The sequence below is a fragment of the Sander lucioperca genome, chromosome 17 (genome assembly GCF_008315115.2).
Source record: "Sander lucioperca isolate FBNREF2018 chromosome 17, SLUC_FBN_1.2, whole genome shotgun sequence".
In the NCBI taxonomy this organism is placed as follows: Eukaryota; Metazoa; Chordata; class Actinopteri; order Perciformes; family Percidae; genus Sander; species Sander lucioperca.
This window is the reverse complement of record NC_050189.1, coordinates 8656320-8681212: the sequence shown is the minus strand read 5'-3', so window position 1 is coordinate 8681212 and position 24893 is coordinate 8656320. Positions and strand designations below refer to the sequence as shown.

General features: G+C 40.7%; 2 protein-coding genes and 2 non-coding genes across 4 annotated transcripts in view; all 4 read right to left on the bottom strand.

Annotated features, from left to right (window-relative positions):
* Positions 1–5585: 5585 nt before the first annotated feature.
* rps4x (ribosomal protein S4 X-linked) lies at positions 5586–11919 on the bottom strand. The gene is made up of 7 exons (XM_031304436.2): positions 11811–11919; positions 11156–11233; positions 10488–10668; positions 8132–8229; positions 7354–7525; positions 7107–7264; positions 5586–5740 (listed from the first exon to the last, which is right to left on the bottom strand). Exons 1-7 carry the CDS (start codon positions 11811–11813, stop codon positions 5639–5641), a joined length of 792 nt encoding a protein of 263 aa, XP_031160296.1. The 5' UTR covers positions 11814–11919; the 3' UTR covers positions 5586–5638.
* LOC116053472 lies at positions 6895–6965 on the bottom strand. The gene has a single exon (XR_004105847.1). It is a non-coding gene; the product is annotated as a small nucleolar RNA SNORD61 (small nucleolar RNA).
* On the bottom strand, positions 10205–10280 carry LOC116053473. Its single transcript, XR_004105848.1, has one exon. It is a non-coding gene; the product is annotated as a small nucleolar RNA SNORD61 (small nucleolar RNA).
* An 8091-nt stretch (positions 11920–20010) lies between the features above and the next one.
* cited1 (Cbp/p300-interacting transactivator, with Glu/Asp-rich carboxy-terminal domain, 1) overlaps positions 20011–24893 on the bottom strand; it is a 7377-nt gene continuing 2494 nt past the window's right edge. The window contains exon 2 of the mRNA XM_031304352.2: positions 20011–21855. Within this exon, the coding sequence (XP_031160212.1) occupies positions 21260–21835 (576 nt within the window). The 5' untranslated portion in view covers positions 21836–21855 and the 3' untranslated portion in view covers positions 20011–21259. The remainder of the gene's footprint in view (positions 21856–24893) is intronic.

Sequence of the window (24893 nt, the reverse complement as noted above, 5' to 3'; positions counted from 1 at the left end):
ACTTCAGATAACCCTTACGCAGTTATAAATCATGAAAGGAAAAATCGGGTTCATTACAACTGATGGAGGTGTTACTTTACATGTACTTATGACTCCACCACATTTGTCCGGCAGCTTTAGTTACTTTACAGATGGCAGTGTTTCATCCCCTTCCTGTCCAGTGAAAACCATGTATCTCCAGAATGTGTTGATATTGCATATTTGGGATAAACTGAAGGATGAAGTGTTCCTTTATGTGTTGAGAAAATCCTCCTCCTCCTTAAGCTAAATAAAGTCTTTAAAAAAAGCATCTTGGATCAGCTGGAAAATGCATCGTCACAAAGCTGAAAACAGGGCTGTTTTTCTGACACCATGAAAGGATATGTGGTTCTCACAGGACAGCGACGCTACAAACATATTGTTACAACCGGCTAGGATAAACAACAAAGAACACAGCTGCTTCCAATACAGCCGGTAACAATAATCCCCCCAGTCACCTTTTCCCTACATGTTGCGTTTAACGTGAGGATGGGACTAACTAGCCTGGATGAGTGCATGTCTTCTAAAGGGGTTTGTGCTGTGTTACTGACTCACCCAGGATCTGCGTGGTTTTCGCGTCTGAAGATGGCTGCTTGCTCCGGTTCCCACGACGCAGCTTCAGTCCACTCCGTCCCGCGTGGTCCGTCGCCGTCCTCCCCGGGCCAGTCCCGCTCTTCCTAGTTGTTGTAGTTCAGGTTTTTTTAAAGGTGTATTTACAAAAGTTTTTGATTTAGGAAAACAAGATAAGCAAAGTCTTTTCCTTTGAATGCTGGACTTGTAGTGGAGTATTTTCACATTGTGGTATTAGCACTTTTACTTAACCCTTGTGTTGTCCTCGGGTCAAATTTGACCCATTTTCAAAATGTCTATATCAGAAATATGAGTTTCTTGTTAATTACCTAATTTTTAATTACCCAAAAATAACACGGCTAATTCCATGCAACGCGCTTCGCAAGTACAACAAATGATCGGATCTCTACTCTCATTGAATTTTGGGTATTTTATAAAAGAATTTAGCATTTGGAAAAAAAAAAATTTAAATGTTTCAAAACAGTATCTCATCTCCTTTAATATTAGTCTAAATAATTCATAATTTCTGCTTTTTTTTTTTACTCAAGTATTAGGTATAATTTCCTATAACTAGAGGTCGACCGATATGGGTTTTCTCTGGCCGATGCCGATGCCGATCTTTAGAAATCAGGGTCAGCCGATTGCCGATTAATGCTGCCGATTTATTTTGGCCGATATTTGGCCGATTTGTGCTTGTTTTTAAACCTCTATTTGAAAGATAAAATGTAACACTAATATACACAGAATTTCTCAACAAAAACATTTATTGAACATTTCACCAATCTACACTTGTATACTTTAATTAAAAATGTATAATGTAAAAACATACTGTATATTGCATAAATAATGTATGAAAAATATATTAAATAAACGAAACAGGTAAGAGGAAAATAAACTTTGTCAAATAAACTTTTAAATGAAAAAAATAAAGTTTAGTGCAGCATTTATTAAACTTCTGAGAATACAAATCTGCAAGCTTCACAGAAAGTGACATGTTATTATTAACACTATTTCCTCCTAACTCCTGTTGAATCACATAAGACTAGGGCTATCTAAAGTCAATTCTTGTTCACCTTGTTTGTTAGATCATTGTTCATTTGTTGAAGTGTTTTATCTTGTGTTTTGGGGACCCTACTGTTACATGTCCTGTTGACCTCATTAGGATCTTATCTGAGCAGATTTGTCATTCAAACAACTCTTAGTTGTAATTTAAAACTCGTCCAGCCAATTTAATAAAATTAAGGGTTTTATTCGTGCTCAAGTCCATAGATGCAGTTAATGGATACAGGCACGGAGAACTGAAGGCTCTGTTAGCAACGATTAGCTCCGTTAGCGGTTAGCTAGCTCCAGTTAGCTCCGTTATAGGAGTGGATGAGACTGCCATGGACAGGGGTAACAACCAGACTCTGATAAATGATATTCGGGGAGCTTCCACAGCGGTGTGGCCGCGGTGTTTTGTACGGTTTTATTAGTACAGTTAATCCCAAGGTAAGAACACCAGCAACATGCTACTGCTAACGATAGTGTCTGAGCCTGAAGTGGCTGCGCGAGACACACGGCAAGACTTAACAAGGGGAGGGGCTGGAGGCAGCTGGTCTGGGTACGCTGTAAAAAATGTCGCCTATTCATGTTTTTAACACTAGGCTGCCCGCAGATGCGCCTGCCTATTAATCGGCTTGATATACTGGGATATTGGCCGATGCCGATTATGTTAAAAAATGCCAAAAATCGGCCGATTAATCGGTCGACCTCTACCTATAACTGAGGTTTATTGACCATGAATTCCAAAAATAAGTGTAAAACTAGTAATAAGTTGGTGTTTATACATGGTAGTGAAAAGAAGCGTTAAAGGTCAAAAAAAGCGGCAAAAACATTGAAAAAAAAACGCTAAAAGTGATGAAAAAGAAAAAGTTTTGATTTTCACCCGTTGAGTTTTGACCCGGGAGGACAACAAGTGCATGGTCGAATGGAAGACAACACAAGGGTTAATCAAAGGAACTGAATACTTCTTCCACCACAGATTAAACAGACTCACTGTCCTTACTGTCATTACATCTCCCTTCCAAAAATGATGGATTACAGTACTCTACAGGGTGTCAGAGAGCAGTCATGGGAGTGAGCCATGCTCCTCTACACACACACGTTACTGCTGTGTGTGAGTGTGTGTGTGAGTGTGTTGTTATGGTTTGAATCATGCGTTTGGAGAGGCAGGGTTGGAAATTGAAGTCACGGGGGGGGAAAGGGGAGCGTTGATCTTTTGCTCTTTTCACTCACAAACACACTCACAGGTGAATCTGAGAGCCAGAACAGGATGTCTCCCTCTCTCTCTCTTACACACACACACACACACAAAAACACACACACACGGAGGTGGTGTGTGCCAGGCCAGGTTTCTGCTGCGCAGAGCAGGCTGTATCCCAGCAGTCACCATATGGACTGGTACTGAAGTCAGAACACAGAGAGATGGAGGGATGAAGAAAGAGGGAGAGGTGGCGAGAAGGATGGAGGAATGACATGAACGGATTGAGTTAGGCAGGAAGGAAGTAGAAATGAATGTAGGGAAAGAAGGGTGATGATGCAGGTCCAAACGGAATCTGCAGATTTTTTTGAGAGTTTTCAGCAATAATCCCAAATGAAAATCTGGGGAATTTAGCAGACTCCTTTTTTATGCTTTTGGTGATGTGTTCAATTTTATTAAAAAAAAATGTTTCAAAATCTGTAGAAAATTTTGCGGAATTCTGCGTCCGCAGATTCCGTGTGGCCCTGATGAGGAGGTAAGGTTTGCATGGGAAGGCAGAGAGAAGCATATGGAGAGAAATAATAGGAACTACAGAAAAAGATTAGGCAGGGATTGATGCGGTAAAAGGTGGTAAAAAGAGGCAGGTAGGAGGAGTAAAGCAAAAAAAAGACTACTTCAGGAAGGATAGTAGGACTTGATGTAAGGTGAGGGCAGTTAAAAGGAGGAGGCATTTAGGAAGGAAGCGAAATAATGGATAGATTCAAAGGATGGAGAGAGGATGAATGATTGAAAATCAAAATGGAAGGTAGGAAGAGGGTAAAATGAGGGAGGTGGGAACAACTGACAAAAGTAAAGTCAATGTAGGTAAGCAAGGACGTGAGGGTGATTGAAAGGAGGGATCAACAAAAAGATGAAGGGAGGGATGCAAAGAAGGATGCAGGGAGAAAGAGAGGGAAGGATAAGGTAGGAAAAAAGGCAGAGGACAGACAGTATGAGAGAGAAAGATTAAGAAAAGGATGTTAGGAATCAACTTGAGGAAGGAAGGAGGTGAGGGAGAATGAGGTAAGGAGGGATCTAGAAAACTGTAGGACAGGAAAGACAAAGGAATGAATGGAACTGAGGGAAAGATGGAAGGTCCGAAAAAAGAAAGGTGGAGGTAGGAAGGACAGAGATGGAAAGAAAATGAATAAAAGTATTTAAGGAAGGATGGTAGGATAAGGAATCGATAAAAGGAAGGAAGTAGGGGAGGAAAAGAGGAAGGGGGTTAAATTATGGAGGAATAGTTTCAAAGAAAGATGAAAACTGGTGAAGGGTGGAGGGCAAGAAACAAGGAGATACAAATAATTGAGTGGAAAGAAAAGAAGTAAACTATTGAGGGAAGTGAGGAGGGATCAAAGAAAAGAGGAAGGGAGCAAAAGTAGGAAAGGACAGACACAAAGGGAGAAAAAAGGAAGGAAATAATAGAAAACGAACAGAGATGGAAGGGAGGGAAAAGGGGGAGGAGAGTACCAAGAAGATGAGACCTGGAAAAGGAAAGACAAAAGGGAGAGATTAAAGAGTATAGACAGATGGATGCGTGCATGATGGGACAGAAAGAGAGGATGGAGGGATTAGATGAAAGATGGAAGGGGGGATGGGCTGCCTCCAGGTGAAAGATGGAGGTTTGAGTTGTTACTAGCCCCGACCTAGGAAGGGGACAGTTTTTACTGTCATCCAGAAAGAATCAGAGACCTTTTCCACAGCAGACAGCTGGTCTCAGCTGCTATCAATTATGTTAATAATTCCTGCGATACATGTAATAATTGCTGGCACAGAGACTTAATGCAATGCATTTGGTTTGTCACTTAGAAGAAAAAAAATGTAGAAGCATTTCATTTAAAAAGCAAGAGCATACATGTCCTCCCAAACCCAAAAAGATAGCACTTATTCATGACCTCTCTTGACATTTAAGACCAATCCAAAAGGTGTATCATGTTTAAGAACACTACTTTTCAAAGCAAAAACTGCCTTTAAAATTAAGGTTTATCAACATCAGGGGTCTCCAACGTGTAGCTCGCGAGCAGGTTTCCAGTAGCACGTCAATAGGTTGAAAGAAGACAAAATGACTCCTTATATTTTCAGTGATGTAGCTATGTGGGCTAAAAGAAGCGTAAAATAGTCATGAACCTCGACGTGAAGATTTTTCATAACTTTGGGTATTGCGATTTCATACGTGTACAAACAGTACCTTCATTTAGCTCATGTGTTATGTAAATAACTGCAAGCAATGTGATGCAAGCAGCTCTCTGACACTTTGTTTTTTTTTAAACTAAGCCAAGGTACAGCAGGCAAAGCACAGGTGATTAAGTGTCCTAGTAAGCCATGTCAATGATGTGAAACAGGCTCAACTAAATATAAAACTGGCTCACCTTAATAAATATCAACTATATTTAAGTTATTAAAGCAATAAAAATGGGTCTATAGCTTTAGGACTTCTGCAGGAACCCTGGGAACTGGGTCAATTTCCCATATGTAGGAAGCCTGTTACCAACTACCAGTTAAAAAACCCACTAACACCAGGCAATTGGGGCGACCTCTAGCTAACCCAGTAAGAGCGTGTGCCTCATGTAGGCAGAGTCCTTTGCAGCGGCCCAGGTTTGAGTCCGACCTGCGGCCCTTTGCTGCGTGTCACCCCCTCTCTCCCACCTTTCCTGTCTACCCACTGTCACTACCAAATAAAAGGGAAAAGCCCCAAAATATTATCAAAAAAACAAGGCAATTGTTTTGTAAATAACAGTTTATTTGAAAACCATGGGTCAGGCTGTCCTGTGTTTAGCTGCTGCCCTGCTTGGCGGCCAGCCTCTTGTCTCTCTCCTCAGCGATGGTCAGACGGATTCCCTTTCCTCTGGGCAGGGACACCCACGGCTTGTTGCCCTGAAGAGAGGGGATGGAGAAAATGGTAATTTGTTAGTGTTGATCAAAGGGAACAGTTCATGCAGGTGGACAAGGTGCTCCAAAGTCTTTTTGTGACCATATTCTTAACTATAACTTCATTCACAGCATTAAAAACACGTGCTGTAATAATTTTCATTTCACCCATTTAAAAAGCAGCAAAGGCTCGACACTTCGTTGTGCCAACATTTATCCGACGGCCAACATTTCAGCACAGAGGCATCATTAAGGTGAAGAAAAGCGAAAGAATAAATGTCAGCAGCAGAAAGACAACTGTTCTGCTGACAGCTCTGGTCCCATCAGTGGCCAAATAAATGTCAGGCAGCAGAGAGAAGTGAGAAACGTTTTACTACTGACATTCCACAGGCCAGGTCCTCATAATCATTTAATGTGTTTGATTTGATGGACAGAGCACATTCATAAAGTGTCTTAACAGTAGGTCACTGAATATCTACCTCGTCTTTCTGTGAATTAGGAGCCTTTAAAAAACCTTTTATTCTGCTGACCTTGCTAATGAAAGGGACTTAAATACAGTGACAATGTACCATATTCAGGACCCACTACACTGAAGTATCAACAATGTGCTTAACTCCAAATTAACACGTTTTGGGAAAGTTAAGAGCAGGAAGGCATCACATTGAGCTGCATATTGCGTATTTTGTGTTCGTTAACACCAGACAAAATGGTTTTAGTTTTTGTATGTTGTTGACCGTGTGCAGTCAACGCACATTGGTCTCGTTTGTAATCATGCAGCCATTATAATTAAAAAAACCTATTTTAAACTTTGTGTTGATAAAGCTGTATTTTGTGTCTATTCTTTCTCTCTTGTGGACACTGGTTGCCTTCCAGGAGCACCTGTTTTGTGGTGCAACTGTCAGACCCAATGAGCATTTCCACCATTGTTTTTCTGGCATATTTTACTATTTATGTTGACATTTTGTAGTCTGATTTTGTAATTTCTATTGTAAACACTACTTTTTCACAGCATGGTTAGTACGTATTTATTATATATTAGGCTAGCAAAGTTAGCTCAAACCAGTTAGTCTCAGATGTTGAGTTTTTGTTGTACGAAATGTCAGTCTGTTTCAAAAAAAGTGTTTAAAAGATGAACTTCTGATGGATATGTTCTAGTCAAGGAGCTCAGAACTTCTTAGAGGAATTGGTAAGTGTATTTTCATTGCTGCTCAAAACCAAAAGTCATCATTGCTCCAAAGTCCTCCAATTTCTGTCTCAACTGAGAAAATAAAACTAGCCGATAGTGTGTTTGTGGTGGTGACTGCTCTTTAGGGACTGGTTTATGATGACAGACCATAAAATTGGACAGCGACTGGTCAGAAAACTGTCTCACCTTGCCAACGATGAAGATGTTGGAGAGCCTGGTGGCGAAGTTGTTGCCTGTGCTATCCTTGACGTGCACCACGTCGAAAGAGCCAGGGTGACGCTCCCTGTTGGTGATCACACCAATACGCCCCAAGTTAGCACCACCAGTCACCATGCACAGGTTTCCTGGAGGAAGCAGAAGGCGAGAAATCATGTCAGAATCTTTCGCCATCAAAAGTACACAAGTGCTGGCTCTATTTGTGAAAAGAACCTACCGGTATCAAACTTGATGAAATCTGTGATCTTGCCGGAGTCCAGGTCGATGCGGATGGTGTCGTTGACCTTGATCAGGGGGTCAGGGTAGCGGATGGTGCGGGCGTCATGGGTCACCAGGTGGGGAATTCCCTTGGTGCCAATCATGATCTTCTTCACCTTGCACAGCTTGTACTGCAGGAGGAAGAGGAGGTGGGTTAGGAAAAGTACAAAGGAACAGTTAAGAGACTGCATGACTGAAAACGCAAATAATTCTACTCTACATACGGTCCTAGTCTGCGGAAAACATCCACTACAAAAGACATCTTTCAGCAGTCACCGACTCTGCCTTGCCAATCTACGTTGTAATTCTTCTCACAGTAGAGGATTTAAACCAGATATGACCAAGGTTTTGCAGATTAAACTAGTTTGAAACACCAGATCTTTAAAGCCTTATTTCACATGCTGATTACACCCGTTAAATCAGCATAGAACCGGCCCAATCTTCAAAACCCGCCAGTATAAAAAAAAAAAACTAAAAAAAATAGTCATGTAGCAAGAACCTACTTTTACTGACAAGATTTGAATCTCAATCTGTCACTTTTTTTTGCCACTTACCTCTCAACATTGAGGAAACAAGATTTCAAAGATAGAAAGCTTTTAACCCATTCACTGCTCAACCTGTTTCCCTTCATTTCCTGTCTTGTGATTTCTTGTTTAAATGGTGCTACTTGACTGTTACGACTCTAAATAGCATCAAGGAGGAGCCAATTCTCAAAAACACCCTTTTCTGTTTCTTACCTTGGCCTCCTCAGCGGTGATGCGGTGGACAGTAAAACGTCCCTTCACATCGTAGATCAAACGGAAGTGCTCGCCGGTCTTCTCGATGCTAATCACATCTAGATAAACGGGGAAACAGTCTTAGCATCCAAATCATGTTTTATTGAATGTATCAGAGTTACTTATACTGAAGTTAAACACCCTCTGGGTTGTACAGAAGTCAAATGTCAAAGCCAATGAATGCACTGGAAATAGTTTCACTTTTACAGCTGACAGACCACATCTCTACTCCTAATGGTCTGTCTCATGCCTTTTCCACCTGGCAGGTTTGTTCCTCATTTAAGAGCTCATGTTTGCAAGGTAATTGCCATCCCTTCATTACGACCCAACACTGGTAAACTCCAATCATGTCTAGCCAATTTAAACCATAACACCTATCCACACTCATACGGTCTATTCATTCCAACCTACAGTCGGAACAATATGCAAATTCTACCACAGTACTTCATGCCTTATTTGACAACTTTCAGTCCACTCCAATAGTTGAATCTTCAGGCTACCAATTTACTATCTTGCAATAAAATGGATCACAGAAGATGAACAAGGACAATTGACCATCTCAGAGACCACAGACCAGAGGAAACCAAAAGCACCAAGATTCACACTGACTCTAACAGAACACGTAGAGGGGTTCAGACCTTTAAAGACACTTAGATTAGATGTGCAGGCATACGTGGACAAATTCAGCATCACCAGTGTCCTTTTTGGTTCAAGTTTCATCCCACAAGTGCCATAAACCACAGAAAGCCCAAGTATGACAATGTGGATACACTATCCCAAAATGCCAGTTTGTTTAAGTTGCCTGAAATATAGTAAATTTAGTTAATTAGAACAATAATAAGTAGTAATTAATATTAACTCCAAGACACATTTAACAAGAGTAGCCATCAATTTTATTGCAACAGAAATTTCTACAAATTACTCCTCCTCTGCTTTTGGCCCACAGTGACTGAGTGTTAACTGTGTGTCTATATAAATAAGCAGCCATCAAGCTGTGAAGGCTTCCCTTGGATTTGGAAATTAAAACACCACACCTCCATATGGAGGCTGTTGGCCAGCGTCAAGGTGGGTGACAGGTCTGAAAGAGGCGTGACAGCGAGCGTGGACAAAAACCATTAACTCTTCTGTTGAAGGCCCCACAGCCCGCTCTGCAATACTTATTGTTGCAATCATTGAAAAAACTGGTTGAAAAAAGAACTGACTATTTTTATACTATAATTGAGATTAAGCCAATGACGGTGTTAAGAGATTCTTCATTCAAGATGCAATGTCAACTAAATTTGAAAAGAGCTGGATAGACCAGTCCGCGAGTATTCAAACATTTTTACACCAAAGGTAAATGGATGGTAAAGCAGAAAATACACGTTACTTAGTGGTAAGTAGTAGGTGGACAAACCCTAAAATATGCAGTCCAATTAAGAATAAAGCAACCCCTCAAATTTGTAAGTGACAGCACTGACGACTGAGATGTATTGACAGTGAAGGAGGTGTTTGTTTTTGGTCCCAATCTCTCCCAACTTTGAATATAGCCAAAAGGGACAAGCTCACATTGCCTCATCTGTTGAGTGGTTTTGGCAAAGTGTGTCCAATAATCCACTATTCCACTCGCAAATGGCTACATACCATCAATAAATATTAACAAATGAACCCAGACTTAGTCTCCCCCCCCCCCAAAAAATAACTCACCTCGACACATCTACCCAAATGACTAGCTGCAATTCATCCCAGCCTTGTCCAATGTTGACAGTTTTTACATTGACAAAATTCATCACAAATCCAAAGTGACCAATATTTGAAAGCTTGACCTTTCAGACAAACAACTATCTGATAGCTCCCATGTTCAAAAATGGACAAATTAAACTGAGGGGACACTTTCCTCGGAAGAAAATCTGATGACAGAAACTGAGCGAGGGCAAATAAAGCTTAAATATTATCTACCAAATTAGAAGCAATCTCATCTCAAAGACACACTTTGAGCAATAAAGCAACACATTAACTTGCCTCCAACATGATCTGACAACAGTGTTGTAATTGGAGCTCAGAACTTCTTAGAGGAATTGGTTGTGTAGTTTCAGCTCATTGCTGATCAAAACCAAATAGTCATCATTGCTCCTTGTGCCTGAAGTTTATAAAAGGTACACACCCGACAACAATTTACAGACCTACCATCTATGAGACATTATCTGTAAATTCGTATATTCGCAGCAAAACACTAACCAAAGGCCGATTCTGCAGAGTTTATGAATAATCCCTTACAAATCCTCGAATAGATTGGAGCTGCACTGAAAGCTCTGAAGAAGTCTGTAAGTCAGCTCACCCATGAATCCAGCAGGGTAGGTGATGTCGGTGCGGACCTTGCCGTCGATCTTGATGAACCTCTGCATGCAGATCTTCTTCACCTCATCCCCAGTCAGGGCGTACTTGAGGCGGTTCCTCAGGAAGATGATGAGGGGCAGGCACTCCCTCAGCTTGTGGGGACCGGTGGAAGGACGAGGAGCCTGAGAGAATAATAAGTCATATTATCTTGGTTGTCACGGTCCATTACATTTCTGATTAGAACTTCAAATTACAGACCAAAATGCTCAGCACTTGTAAGCTTATATCCAATATTTTGTCCAAACTATTGATATCCTTGATTAGAAGTAACAATGTAACGTTACTCCTGAAAGCAAGTGCAATTGATAACGACCAATATTTATAACTGTTAAGTCTCAAATGTGTTAACATAGATGATTAAAATAGCCTTATGCAAAGAAATACAGAAAGATTACTTGGGTACATATTTTTAAAATCTGTATATAATATAAACCATAAGTGAGCATCCCCCGTCTGCCCTGCGTTTCCATCCTTTAAAGAGCATTTTACATGAGACCCCAACATACAAAGCTAATTTAGAGCTTTGACAATAACAGTTATCAGTGATAAAACCAAACGACATATTTAAAATGAATGTGAAAGGAAAATTCTGGAAGAAATGTTACTTACGAAAACTCCAGTGAGCTTGTCCAGCATCCAGTGCTTTGGCGCTGCGACGCGCTTCAGATGCTTCTTCGGTCCTCTTGCCTTGAAAAGAGGAGAGAACACCGGTTAAGTAACGGGGCAACAACCGGTAGTGACCGTCCAAAAAAACAATAACCACACATGTATATCAGCGGAGTGGACAATGCTTGGAAACTCCGACTAAGAGATTACACTCGGGTCAGTCCGGTTAGCATAGCTACTGACATGCCGCAGGAATTTAGCACAACGGGCTGCGGCCTAGCCCTGCTAACATTTGCAGAAATACTTAATTTGACTTTAACATTGTAGTTACACAAAATGTACAAAAATCGCCTTAAGGCGCGTACAAATAGCCGCATTACCATTACCGAAGAGCAGTTTTCTATCCATTTAGCAAGCTAACAGCGATAGCCACATTCAAGCTAAAGAGCCGTCGGTGATAAAAACCCAAGCGGGGTGACATGATTTTTAAATCCTCAATAAAGAACAAGAATCGATACTTGTGGTTACAATTTAGACATCGGTCATTCTATAAGATGTGGAATTTCAACCTAGGACATGTACGTTTGTGGTAATACAACAGCAAAAAGTGATGTTTAGTGATTATTTCAAAGAGGAATCGTGAGTAAGCACAGCTCACCATGTTGGAGTCTGCGGGGAAAAGGACCTCCTGGCTTCCGGTATTGAATGTTAAGCCCGATTACGGCAGACTGGGAGGGACAGTCTGTACTGAACGTCGCAATATAAATCGATCGTTGTTGTGTTCTGTATACTATAGATATGTAAGATATATCTTAATATAGCTAGGCTACTATACCAACATGATGTATTTTCACATATTAAAATTAGATTTTTATTATTGTTATATTTTTACAATATGCTTGATTTTAGTTACTATGTACAAAATACAACTTTATATAAAAATAAATATTTAAAACTATTGTTTATATAAAGCATGCATACATTTTAACTTTATATTATGAATATTTGCACATTCATTTCAATTCAAAATACTCTCTTTATGCTACAAAATATATATTCTATACACTTTTTACTGAAAATTTCTATTTTATATTTTTGCGGTACTTGTATTTATAGTTATACACCACAAAACCACGGCAAATTCCTTCTATGTGAAAACCTACTTGGCAATCTATATTATGAAAACTATAAATAGAGGTAATATATACACCATATGCGGAGATAATAGTCCAGTTGATTATTTGATCTGAATATGTGGCCTGCATGTGCATTGGAATAAACAATAGGGCCATATCTTTACACATGAATGATAAAGCTAAAGTGTTTTAATATCACAGATACGCTCCATTTAGCCGTGCTGCTGCTAGTGCATCTACTGTCTCTCTGCTTCAGACTGTCCTGGTCAGGAAATGCCATGTTGCAGGCAGAGCCTAGTCCTGTTTACACTCATAAAGATAAAGCTCCTCCTGGGTCTTTGCCTTGCTCTGCCAAATAATACCAACTGATGCACACGTGCCATCTCTCTCTCTTTCTCTGAAGGCATCTCTGCGTCCCCCAGGCTGCAGGAACAAATCCAAATCCCAGGACGAATCTATTTATACTGAATACAAATGCTCCTGTGTATTCACACATTTATCTCTGGCAACCCACTTGGATATTATTTCTTGAAACATAAATCTTCAGAGTCTGTTTTTCAGGGCAGTGTTGCGGCCATTCATTTTGCAGAGATATGGAGAAGCTCAGCAACGTGGCCTATAGCAATCAGCAAGTTGGGGACCCATCTACGTTTTCTCAACTTTAATTTCCTGACCCACTTCCTTACAAATACTGTTGTACTGACCACTCAATCCAGAAAGTTTTATAGGATTGAAGACACATTTCTGGAGTCATATTACAAAAGTTGAAGGATTAAGGGTCACTTTTGTTTAAAATGGCTGTCTAAAGGCTGCAATATTACAGATGTAGAGCATGCTAATAAAGTCCAGCTGATGGCAGTAATGAAAGCTGGGACTCTTTTTGTTTTCTGAAACACACACACACACACACACACACACACACACACACACACACACACACACACACACACACACACACATACACACACACACACACACACACACACACACACACACACACACACACACACACTCACTCACACTTCAGCCAGATTCCTCCTTTTAAAAAGTGCTTTTCCTACTTTGTACGCCCCAAACAGATCATTATTTATTAGTCATCTTTAATTACTACAAACCCTTTTTTTGTGTGTGCAACTGTTGCCGCAGCCATATTCATATTCATTATCATGGTCTTATTTCTTCTTTTTATTCTTTATTCTGTTTTGTTCCCTCAATGAAGCCTCACTTTCCACCTTGTAAGCAGTGGTGGAATGTGTATGTACTCAAGTAGCCTACTGTACTTAAGGACAAATTCAAGGTATACTTGTACTTTACTTTTCGAGCCAAATATTGTACTTTTTACTTCACTACATTTGTCTGACGGCTTTAGTTACTTTTCAGATAACAGTTTTTCATCCCTTTCCTGTCCAGTGAAAACCATGTATCTCCAGATGTGTTGATGTTGAATTTTTGGGATAAAGTGAAGGATGAAGTGTGTCGAGAAACTTCTCCTACTTCTTTAGCTAAATATAGTCTTTAAAATGCATCATCACAAAGCTGAAAAAAGGGCTGTTTTTCTGACACCCTGAACAGTTTTAAAACTTTTTAGAGATACGTGGTTCTCACAGGACAGAGACGCTACAAACATAGGATGATCTTATAGAATATGATGCATCGCTGTAGATTAAACTAGCCAACAGTATATAAAAGAGTTAAAATGAGCACAACCTTAAACATCTACAGCAGGAAAATGCAACATACACATTAATGCAGCAGGAATAAGGAAACATCAGATATGACAGGAAATACACTGACAGGGAACATTTTACTGCACAATGAATACTGTTTTTGCACTTTTTCTGAGCTCCACAGTCCATGTTAATTTATGTATCAAGCAGTTGTTTCTGCATGAAAGGCACAGAGGAACAACATCAGGCCACTGGATGAGTTGGTGTACTGTATATGTTAAGTATAGCTCTTGCTACCATCACCACTGGATGGCAGCACTGCATTAAGTTCCATATATGTGCAAGTCTGGCACCAGAGAAGAAGTTGATTTGACAACTTTATTGGAAAGAAAGCCTGAAAAAAGTATGTTTAATTAAGTGAATTCACATTCATAGTGAGTTTTTTTCTGTATGGAATAATCCTCAGCTTTAATGTTAAAGTCACTGAACTGATCCCTGCCTTAAATCTTGAAAAAAATAACAAAAAATTATATCTGTAAAGGTCATTTGGGAATTATTTTACATGTCAGTTATTGGATTGAATTGCTAATAATTTCATAGGACGTTTCTTAGAAAGAACTATGTCATTTGGCACTAATTCTAGGGGGAAACACATAATTGGTCAGTCAGTACAAGTCAATACCTAGAGAGTATTTAGTTAGTGCAAAGGGGGTCAGCTGAACATGCCAAATTAAATTGTCTACAGCAGTGTTTTCCAATCTCTTTGTACAGTCCCGTACCACTTCAGACTTTTGACCTCCAGCTACATTCTCTACGCTCTTATATAAAAAGAACAACACAGTAATGTAAAAAAAAAAAAAGAAAAAAAGAAATTCTCTGGTCTAGAATATGTTATTTCATTTTTTTCTCCCCAACCATCTGGCGACCCCCAGAAATGTTCTCACAACCCCCTTGGGGGTCCCAACCCCCAGGTTGAGAACTACTGGTCTAAACCAGGCATGTCAAATTCGTTTTAGTTCATGGGCCACATACCCCTAGTTTGATCTCCAGTGGGCCAGACCAGTAAACCACTCCAGAAAGATCAGAAACTTTATCTGCCACAGAGTTTCTCGTCAGCTTGATGTTGGCAAACTCAAGTTGCTTCTGCTCCGACAGCGTTCTAAGGCCGTTTTAGGAAAAAATAATAATGTTACGGACCCGGGAGGGAGGGGTAATATTCAGAGAAAAAACTCAGAATTTCTAAGATTAAAGTCGTAATTTACGGAAAAAATAACTCAGATATTCTCTGAGATTAAAGTGGTACATTTGGAATCTAAATTGATTACTTCTCAATTGATTAAGTCATCCTTTGGGCCTGATCAGACCCTTTGGCGGGCCGGTCCTGGCCCACGGGCCGTATGTTTGACACCCCCGCTCTAAAGGTAATCATACACTTTGACATGCAGTATATATAGAATATAGTTTCCAATAATAAATTAATAACTAGGTTTTGAATAGAACAAATTTCACCGGGAATCAACTGCTTATAGCAAATTGCATGGTTCTTTCCAGGAAACTTGTAATGTAATAACAGAACCATAAGATAGTGTAGAAAAGAAAAGTTATATACTTAGTATATGTTTAACATCCTTCCACGTTGTCAACTTGTGTACTTACCTTCACATGCCAGCAGATGGAAGCCTTGTCCAATAATGTTGAAATTCCAACAGTTTATAAAATATTTTGACCATTCATTATCTTTGTTTAAACATATATGCGGCTATTATTCTGTATGCTAGACCTTAACTGGTAACTACATATTGTTAAATATTCTATTCATGGCACATTTATCTGTTGATATGGTTTAACTTATCAAACATTAAACATTCATCAGTGTGCTAAATCACTACATGCCATACTGTATGTAGTGTCTGTCTGCTGTTTTAAATGACAAACATTCACTCCAGCTCAGTTTTCACTTTCTTTATTTTCCCCTCAAAACTCAGAGCCGTAACAAAAATACAAGCATTTCTTTTTTTTTTAATATGATCTCAGTCATTTACATATTCATATAGATGTACAAGTGAGAGCCGGTGAGCAAAAGTGCTTTAAAAATCATCATCTTTGAATAATATTCATTTCATCATTAGAAAAAAAAAAAAACAAGGAAAAGAGACTGCACGTAAAACCAACAACAAAATAAGATTTTAATCTACAGGTTTTAAAGTAAATATGATGAAGAAAAAAAAAAAAAAAAGAGGAATGAATCAGTGCAGAGTCTACTTCATTTTCACAAGCAGACCTGGCAGCAGAGCAGTGGCTGAACGTTTTCATTACTGTGAAGAGGAAACCTTGTAACAGCGACCTTTTAACAGATATATCACTGCTTATGTCGAAGGTTTTTACAGGCCTTGATGTGCTGGAACATTTTTCATGACCCGGAGGCCCAGAGGCAACGGCCGAGTGTGCAACAAATCACCGCTGTCACATAGAAACTGTAAATCTACTTCATTCTTTGTCGGAACTGTGAAGGTGTACACTCAGGGCCGTTTCTAGCTTTTGGCGGGCCCTATGCACAATGCTGTTTGGGGGCCCCTATTTTGTCAAACTACGAAGGGGGGGGTTCAAACCTTTAAGATGATCCGTGGAGATGCATCAATCTGTTACACTTTAGAAGGCTAAATTCGTAAAAAAAAAAAAAAAAAAAACTCTCTCAAATTCAAATTAAGCATCTCAAGTTGACCCAAGCAATTTAAACCTACCGAAAATGATAATAAAAAAAGTTAACAATGAGGCTCCTCTACGTCAATAAATGCAACAGATGCAGGATTTTCCCCAATCAGGTTTATTTTAAAATGTTTAGAACAAAGAAGGCTACTTGCTAGTGGCTACAAATAATGACAGGTCATTTTTATTTCTCCCTAAATAAATTGAGGCTGAACTTGCAACTTGGGGGCCCCCTAGTTGCTGCGGGGGCCCTATGCATCCGCATAATCCGCCTATAGGAAGAAACGGCTCTGTGTACACTGACCCAGTGTAAACAGTTTTTCTTTGTGATAAGCTAAGCTAACCGGCTGTAGCTTATTTACCGTGCAAACATGAAAGTGGTATCAATCTTTTCATCTAGCAAATATCATATGAAACAGGAAATCTTCACATTTTAGAGGCTGGAGGATGGAATAATGAAGCCATTATCAAACTTGTTGGTGACTCATTTTCTGTCAATCAATTAAATGAACAGTCCCAGCTCACAGCTGCATTAGTACTTGGTGAAAATATGACTTTTTGATTATGCATGACGGAGTACTGAAACAAATTGAAGCCCATGGATGCAGTGAAGAAAGGAAGTCAGTCTATCAAAGTGTGGCATTCTTTGGAAAATGATCTGTATTAAGTTTAGGATTTGTAGTTTGAGTTAAGACACGCAAAAGACAGACTTTAAGATTGTATTGAGTTAGAAAGAGTCTGGGTCTGCTGAGGTTTCTTCCTAAAAGGGAGTTTTTCCTCGCCACTGTCGCAATAGCCACTGCTAATGCTTGCTCTTGGGGGAACTATTGGAATTGTTGGGGCTTTATAGAGTGTGGTCTAGACCTACTCTATCTGTCTCGAGATAACTCTTGTTATGATTTGATACTATAAATAAAATTGAATTGAATTGAATTGAATTGAAATACCCAATTTCAAATAGTTTACTGCAAGGATTTTGCGGTTTTAGGTGTGGTATTCCAAGCTAAATTTAAACCAAAATATATAAGAATATTTGGTATGGAGTTAAGTTTTTGTTATTGGACACCAAATAGCTGAGGTATATTTTGGTTCAAAAGGTTAATCTGTAATATCGGGCGTCAAGGAGAAGAGGAAATGAAAGCCCTCAGACAATTCAAACATCTCGACCAGGCAACTTCTCAGGGGGGGAGGAGAAGAGGGAGGAGGCGGCGTCCCTCTGCTTCACACAGCAAAAAATAACATTCACTTAGCTGGGATCAAGGCCGGACCACAAAACAACACACACACACACACACACACACACACACACACACACACACACACACACACACACACACACACACACACACAGGGACTTTAAAACAATGTCGAGTAGATGGAAACAAACACAAGACTGTCTTCGATTTGAAGAATGTTATTTTGACCCACTTAGACGAGACGAGACGGAGGAAGAGAGGAATCAGCGCGTCTGTCTTTTGGATTTGGAATTGATGAGAGGCATCTCCATTTCTTTCAATAAAGCGCTTGTTGCGAGGGAAATATCCTGCAAATCCCTCTGTCAAATTACTCCTTCATCGGGTTTTCATTAATCGCTGCTTCTCGCGTTTCATTAAAGAAAGAAAAGGAAGTTCATTGACTGTAACCAAGACCCTAATCAACATCAAAAAGTGGCATTAGGCAGCTGTGTTTGTGTGCAGGGAAAACTAGCCGGCTTGTTGAGGAACTGAGTGTGTGTAAGCTGACCCGTCTATATCTTTATAAATTAACGAGGCCCGGCAAGTTTTTTCCTCTGCCAGTGGTTTACATGTGGACGGATTACCTGCTGCTCATAGTTTCCCCTCACACACACACTTGCATTTTCAGACTTGCATACAGTCTAACATCACTATCTCTCTTCGCACACACACACACACACACACACACACACACACACACACACACACACACACACACACACACACACGCACACACACACCAATACCCTGTGAAGTCTGTGTGTAACTGAACAAGTGCTTGTTTCATGGTTGCTACTCCCATTTCCCTGCTGTAATACCATCCCCATGCTCTTGTGTGTGTGTTTATTTCGGTGCCTTTGTATGCGCGCACATAGTTGGGTTTCAGTGTGTGTGTGTGTGTGTGTGTGTGTGTGTGTGTGTGTGTGTGTGTGTGTGTGTGTGTGTGTGTGAGAGAGTTTCCATGGAGGTGAGTTGTGTGCTTGTGCATATATGTACAGGTGTGTTATTTCATGTGTGTGTGGTCCAGGAGGAGACCCACAATGCACAGGAAGACAGGCACACCAGGTTGAGGTGAAAGGCCTTTGTTCCCGCCGCACAGTTCAAGTCCCCGTCTCTTCTTACCACAACAGATACATAGGTCAGAGCCCGCATGCTAACATCCATCCGTCTACAGCAGGAAACAGCACAGTACAGCTCCTATAGGTGAGCAGGGGCTGGAGGAGTGGGTGTCAATTTAACCCCTGGGGATTCTTTCAACCACTGAAGTCTGCAGCAACAAGAAACAACACCTTTTACATGACAGAGTTGATTCTATATAAACAAATAACTGTTCAAATGAAGCCAGAGAGCATGAGGACTTCCAATATGGCTGCCAAAGGTGACACAGCTGCTATTATGGATCACACTGCAGTTCTAGGCAAGACCTGCCCTACGAAGCAGCTCGATTGGTTGAGGTTAGGCATTGACCTTGAGTAGTTCAGGTTAGGATAGCTGATTGGTCAGAGGATAGGTCCTGAACAAATATGGTTCCGTTACCTCACGCAAGCATGGGCGCCTGGCCAATCGTAGCGCGCGAATGCTATCGAAGGGCGGGTCTTGTCTAGAACTGCAGTGGGTTCCGTAATAACGGGGCACAGCTAGCTTGTCAAGATGTTTGTCTCTGCCTTTAAGACACAGTAAAGCTCATGTCATGCTCAAAAAAACATGCTAGCATGCTAGCTGCAAGTAGTGGTAGGGTGTGAAAGGTTTAGTTCACTTTGGTCTGACTCCAATCATCCTAAAGCCTGGAGTGCTTAAAACCAAACAACAGTGTGTATTCAGGTCAAAGGCTGCCCTGCAATGTGTGCAAACCGCAGCCTCCAGGCCTAATGATGACACAACAGACGATGCTTCCTTATCAGGGACACAAACTGTTTTGACACAAACATCAAAGTGGTGAAACAGGAAAAACAAAAAGGGCGCATGAATCTGTTATCAGAATGATCTGTTATTGCATTAAGGTTGACTAGACCTTGTATCCTTAATGTAAGAGGGAAGTGCTATCCAGATCACTGACACCACCCGGGTCAATGGTTCTTACACTGCGAGCCATAAAACAAAACATGAACATGTCGTGGCGACTCACAAGGCCTCGATTTAATGAGGTTTAATGAGGCTGTGTTCCAGAGCAAGAAACAATTTACTTCATTCAGGTCCCATGCTCCGAAAGATTCCCCATCCCTTGATCTAATTCATTATGTTCAGAAAAGTAGAACCGATTATAGACACGCTACAGAAGCGCTCCTTGTCCAGAAGTCCAGAGGGATATCAGCCACTGTCTTAAATAACAAGTTCTGAGAATGCGACTGGTTGAACTTAATTCAAACAAAAAAAAAGGTAAGGAAAGAAAAGTACATTGAGATAACCAGTTCTCAGACAATCAGTGTCTTTGTGAAGTCGAGAGACAGGAGTCTCTTTCCCGTGAGACCAGAGTCTAATATTGTCCTTTAAGAAAACAGGAAACATGGTGTTTGACATCCTTCACAAATCTCCCATAATGTCACGCTTCCTTAAAGCAACACCAAAGCACTTTTCCTCTTCGGTCCCCCTACAGGTTGGAAGCGAAATTGTGTCCATTATGTCTAATTCAAACTACAGATCCGCTACCCGATCTGGCAAACTTGCATAGTGCGGTTATAGCCGATAGAGGGCCGCAAAGCAAATGCAGAAGTGCCGTTCACCTTGTTACGAGTTGATGAACCACTGAAACAATTTTGGAAACATTATTTTAAGATACAAAAGAATATTTGGTGTTGCTTTAAGCTGATGGAGAGAGAACAGAACTAAGAAAGTCCGATAGGTGTGTCGATGTCATCTTTACTGCTTTTTTTTTAATCCAAAAGGTTAGAAACGTCTCCAACCATATCGTTTTTATTAAGCCAGCGTGACGGAGCAGTGGCAGAAACAGTCCTTGTTTCTGCTTTGTTTTTGTTTTCTTTAAATGAAAAGGAAAAAATCAAGAGTGTGATGAGCCAAAACCAAAGACTTCTTAATCCCATCAGGTTGGTTTCAACCACCAGTTCCATCCAAGAAAAGAAAAATGCACTGATTGAATGAAGCAAAAAACTTTTTCTGCATTAATAAAATGACATGTCTTTTTTTCTTTTATCAGTCTGTCTGCACATAGAGTATGAAAGCAAAATAGAAACAAGAGTATGCCTCTAATGTCTCTCTCTTTATTGCTCAGCGTCTCTTCCGTTTCCTCATTTTATCAACCAAGAAAAGGGAGGAAAGAGAACAACAAAACAGAGAGAAAGTCTTCGCTCTCTTTGCCAATCAATTCCGCTGCTACCTATGAATCTCGATAGTTTCTTTTCTCGTAGGTCAGCACCCGGCCGGCACGTCTGACATGAAGTCAAACTCGTTCTGACCCAGCCAGAGCTCGGGCAGCTCGTTGGCTCGGTCCAAACCCAGCTCTACCACCAGTGACATGAGAACCTCCTCGTCCACGGGATCAAAGTCGATAATTCCACCTGTGCCGGAGCTTTGGTTCCCCATGCTGATGCCAACGCCCAGCCCACCACCACCGAGGCCTCCAGACGGCCCCAGAAGCTGGTTCCCTGTGCCCAGAGGCGAGGCAGTGAAGCCCCTTTGAGCGCCACCGGGTGCTGGGTGTCCGGCAGAAGCACCGGCGAGGTTCTGGTAGTGCGAGTTGAGCTTCTGCAGCTGCATGCTGGCGAGAAGGTGCGGCCCCGTCTGGAGGCAGAAGGGCTGTGGTTTGGAGAGCGGCGCCGATGACAGTGTTGACCCAGGCGAGGCGGCGGCACCGGCAGATGAGGAGAACGGCACGACAGAGGTTTTGGAGGACGGGTAGTGGAGCAGGGAGCTGAGAGGAGTGGAGGAAGAGGACAGGTCCTTCATCGCAGCGTGGGCGTTGCCAGGAAACAGCAGTGAGGTCATCACCAGGAAAACACAAGAGCCTACAGGAAGAAATGGGAGATGTTATGCAATGTCATCAAACTGGGACATGGTGAGGACGAGATAAGCCTGTTAGCTAAACAGAGGCCCGCTCCATTAAGTAGGCTAGATGTCATTAAAGACAAGACTTCTCTGTCAGAGATAACTCCATAGAATCTGATGATCTCATATAAACCCACGCTAAATCCAGTTTTTTATTGTAGCACGGTCTGCTCTACGGTCTCATATCTATTTGATTCTATCTTACTTACACAGAACCTCTTCATTTAATTGACATTAAAACCCCACATCACAGTTTGAACCAGATGCACGCAGAAAACAGGGAATTGATATGATGGCATGCATCAGTGTGTAAAACCTAAATCAGCGTTTGGATGGTGAACTAATTCCTCTAAAGGAATAGTTTGACATTTTTGGAAATATATTCTCTTTCTTGCCGAGAGTTAGATGAGAAGATCAATACCACTCTGCTAAATATGAAGCTACAGTCAGCATTAGCTTAGCTTAGCATAAAGACGGAAGCAAGGGGGAAACAGCTAGCCTGGCTCTGTCCAAATAAATGTGCCTACTAGCAGCTCTAAAGCTCACTAATAAGCATGTTTTATTTAATTTGTTTAATCAGTACAAAAACTGAAGGGAGCCAGACTAGCTGTCTCCCTCTGCTTACAGTCTTTGTGCTAAGCTAAGCTAATCGACTGCACTGCCCTCTGCTTACAAAGACTGTATATATATATATATATATATATATATATATATATATATATATATATATATATATATATATATATTCTTAAAGCTGCACTTTCATATGGCTCTTTGTAGTTTTGCTTATTTAAAGCTAATGTACTTGCACTTGCTACTTGTTGTCTGGAGTTTGTACCTTCAAGGTTGAAAGCACTTAATTGGAAGTCGCTTTGGATAAAAGCGTCAGCTAAATGACATGTAATGTAATGTAATGTAATGTAATGTAATAATCGTCTGGCTCTAGCTTTATATTCAACAGACAGATACTGTATGAGCGTTATTGATCTTCTCATCTATCTCTCAGTAAGAAAGGTCAAACTATTCCTACTCAAAATTGTCTTCACATGCTAGGACACACATGAAGCAGAAAGACTATTTTGTAAAATAGATTTTAAACATGCATTAGCGTGGCCCAAATCAAAGGTTGTCAAATTTGGGAGGCTTTTGGTGCGACTTCTTTATCTCATATCTGTAATATGTGTACACCATTGAACATTTTCTTCTAGGCAGCTCACATTCTGCTGTACAAAATGAACCTGCTCACTACGTGTATGCATTTATTTACATTTAAAAACTGGAGATGCTCTTTACCAGTTTTAAGTGATGCCGGTTTTATGAGCTGCTCCAGCTAGAAACATCACACACAGGTGTGAATCAATTTGTTTTTTGTGCTTGCACCTATGTGCACATGTGCGAGTTTCCACTCTGTCATTATGGCAACAACAGTGATGCAGGAGATACATAAGGAGTATGATGGCTTCACATTATGGTAGCAGAGTCACTGGGCTGTAATGTTTGCTTAATATCTCTATTGTCTGGTGGCAGGGACTTTCCTGCTGATCTGCATTTGGTTGCTGGGTTACATCGAATTGTCCAGATTTAATGAATTGAATAATTTTGCAAACATTTAAGATAGACATGGTACCAAGCTAAATGTCAGCTGGGAGAAAAGCACTGTGTTTCCATTCAATATTAATGCGTGGTAAAAAATGACAGTGATAGTTTCATATTTTGTTTACTTAAGCAAAGGATCTGAATACTCCCTCCACCTCTGAAAACATTTGCTCACTAAACAAAAGATGACAAATAACTTAAGTGGTCATGAAATAGTGTTTCCTGACAAACTTGTGGCTGCTTCAATGGCGTCTTCAAATCACTTAAGTCATGACTGTCTGGGAAGCATGCAACAAGCCGACCCTGGTGACTGGACGGCCACATGACTCCATGTGTTTGAGACTGTGTGTATTCGCTTGATGTCTGCTTTTCCTCTTGACCTATTAGGCAGCAAACTAACCATGAAAAGGCTGCGGGTGAGTGAGTGTTTATAGGTCTGTGTGTGTGTGTGTGTGTGTGTGTGTGTGTGTGTGTGTGTGTGTGTGTGTGAATGGAAAAAAGAGTGTGTTGTGTAAATCCTGACACACTGACCAATGTCATTGAGAAAAAGTCTGTTTTTAAGTGTGTGTGACTCAAACCCTCTTGCAGATGCTCATGTTAAAGTCCCAGAGCTGGTTTATATTACATACAGTTCAAACAGCATGTGTGCCTTAACACACACATCATGCGGCTATCCTTTGAGTAAGTTAATCACTTATAATGTGTATGTCTCTCTCTCTCTCTCTCTCTCTCTCTCTCTCTCTCTCTCTCTCTCTCACACTCTCCCCTCCTTCCAGCACTGGCTCTTATTTAGCGAGAACATAATTGCTACAGGCAGGCATGCAGCTGCACTCCACTGATAGAGTTAATACACACACGGACACAAAGATACCAAACAGCTGTCAATGGCAGGTCTGTTTGTGTGTGTGTGTGTGTGTGTGTGTGTGTGTGCGTGCGTGCGTGCGTGCATGCGTTTTCATTATTCATTGACTGATTACTGTCAGGGCCAGCCTGCACATGGTGCCTCTGCTCAACAGCTTTCCAGCACGTTGAGTCCAGGACACACAAACACATACTGCACACATTCTTTTCTCGGGGTGCAGAACAGAACATAATTTGAGAAACTAATACCATACTCCAATAATAATTATAATAATAATAATAATAAGAGTAATTTCATACTCCAAGACAATTTCAGTGGCCTGTTCCTTTACAAGTGAAATCCAAACTGTTTCCTAAACCGTCTGTTTACTTGCATTTGTTTCAGATCATCACAGACCTCAGGGTACAGATGTCACAAATCAGGAATTATGAGTTGAAGCGCAGTAGCTTTAAAATGAATCACATTTTATGGTGGGGGGAATTTTACATCATAAGAGCACATGTCATACTTTTACTATGTTGCACATGCCATTTTGGAGAT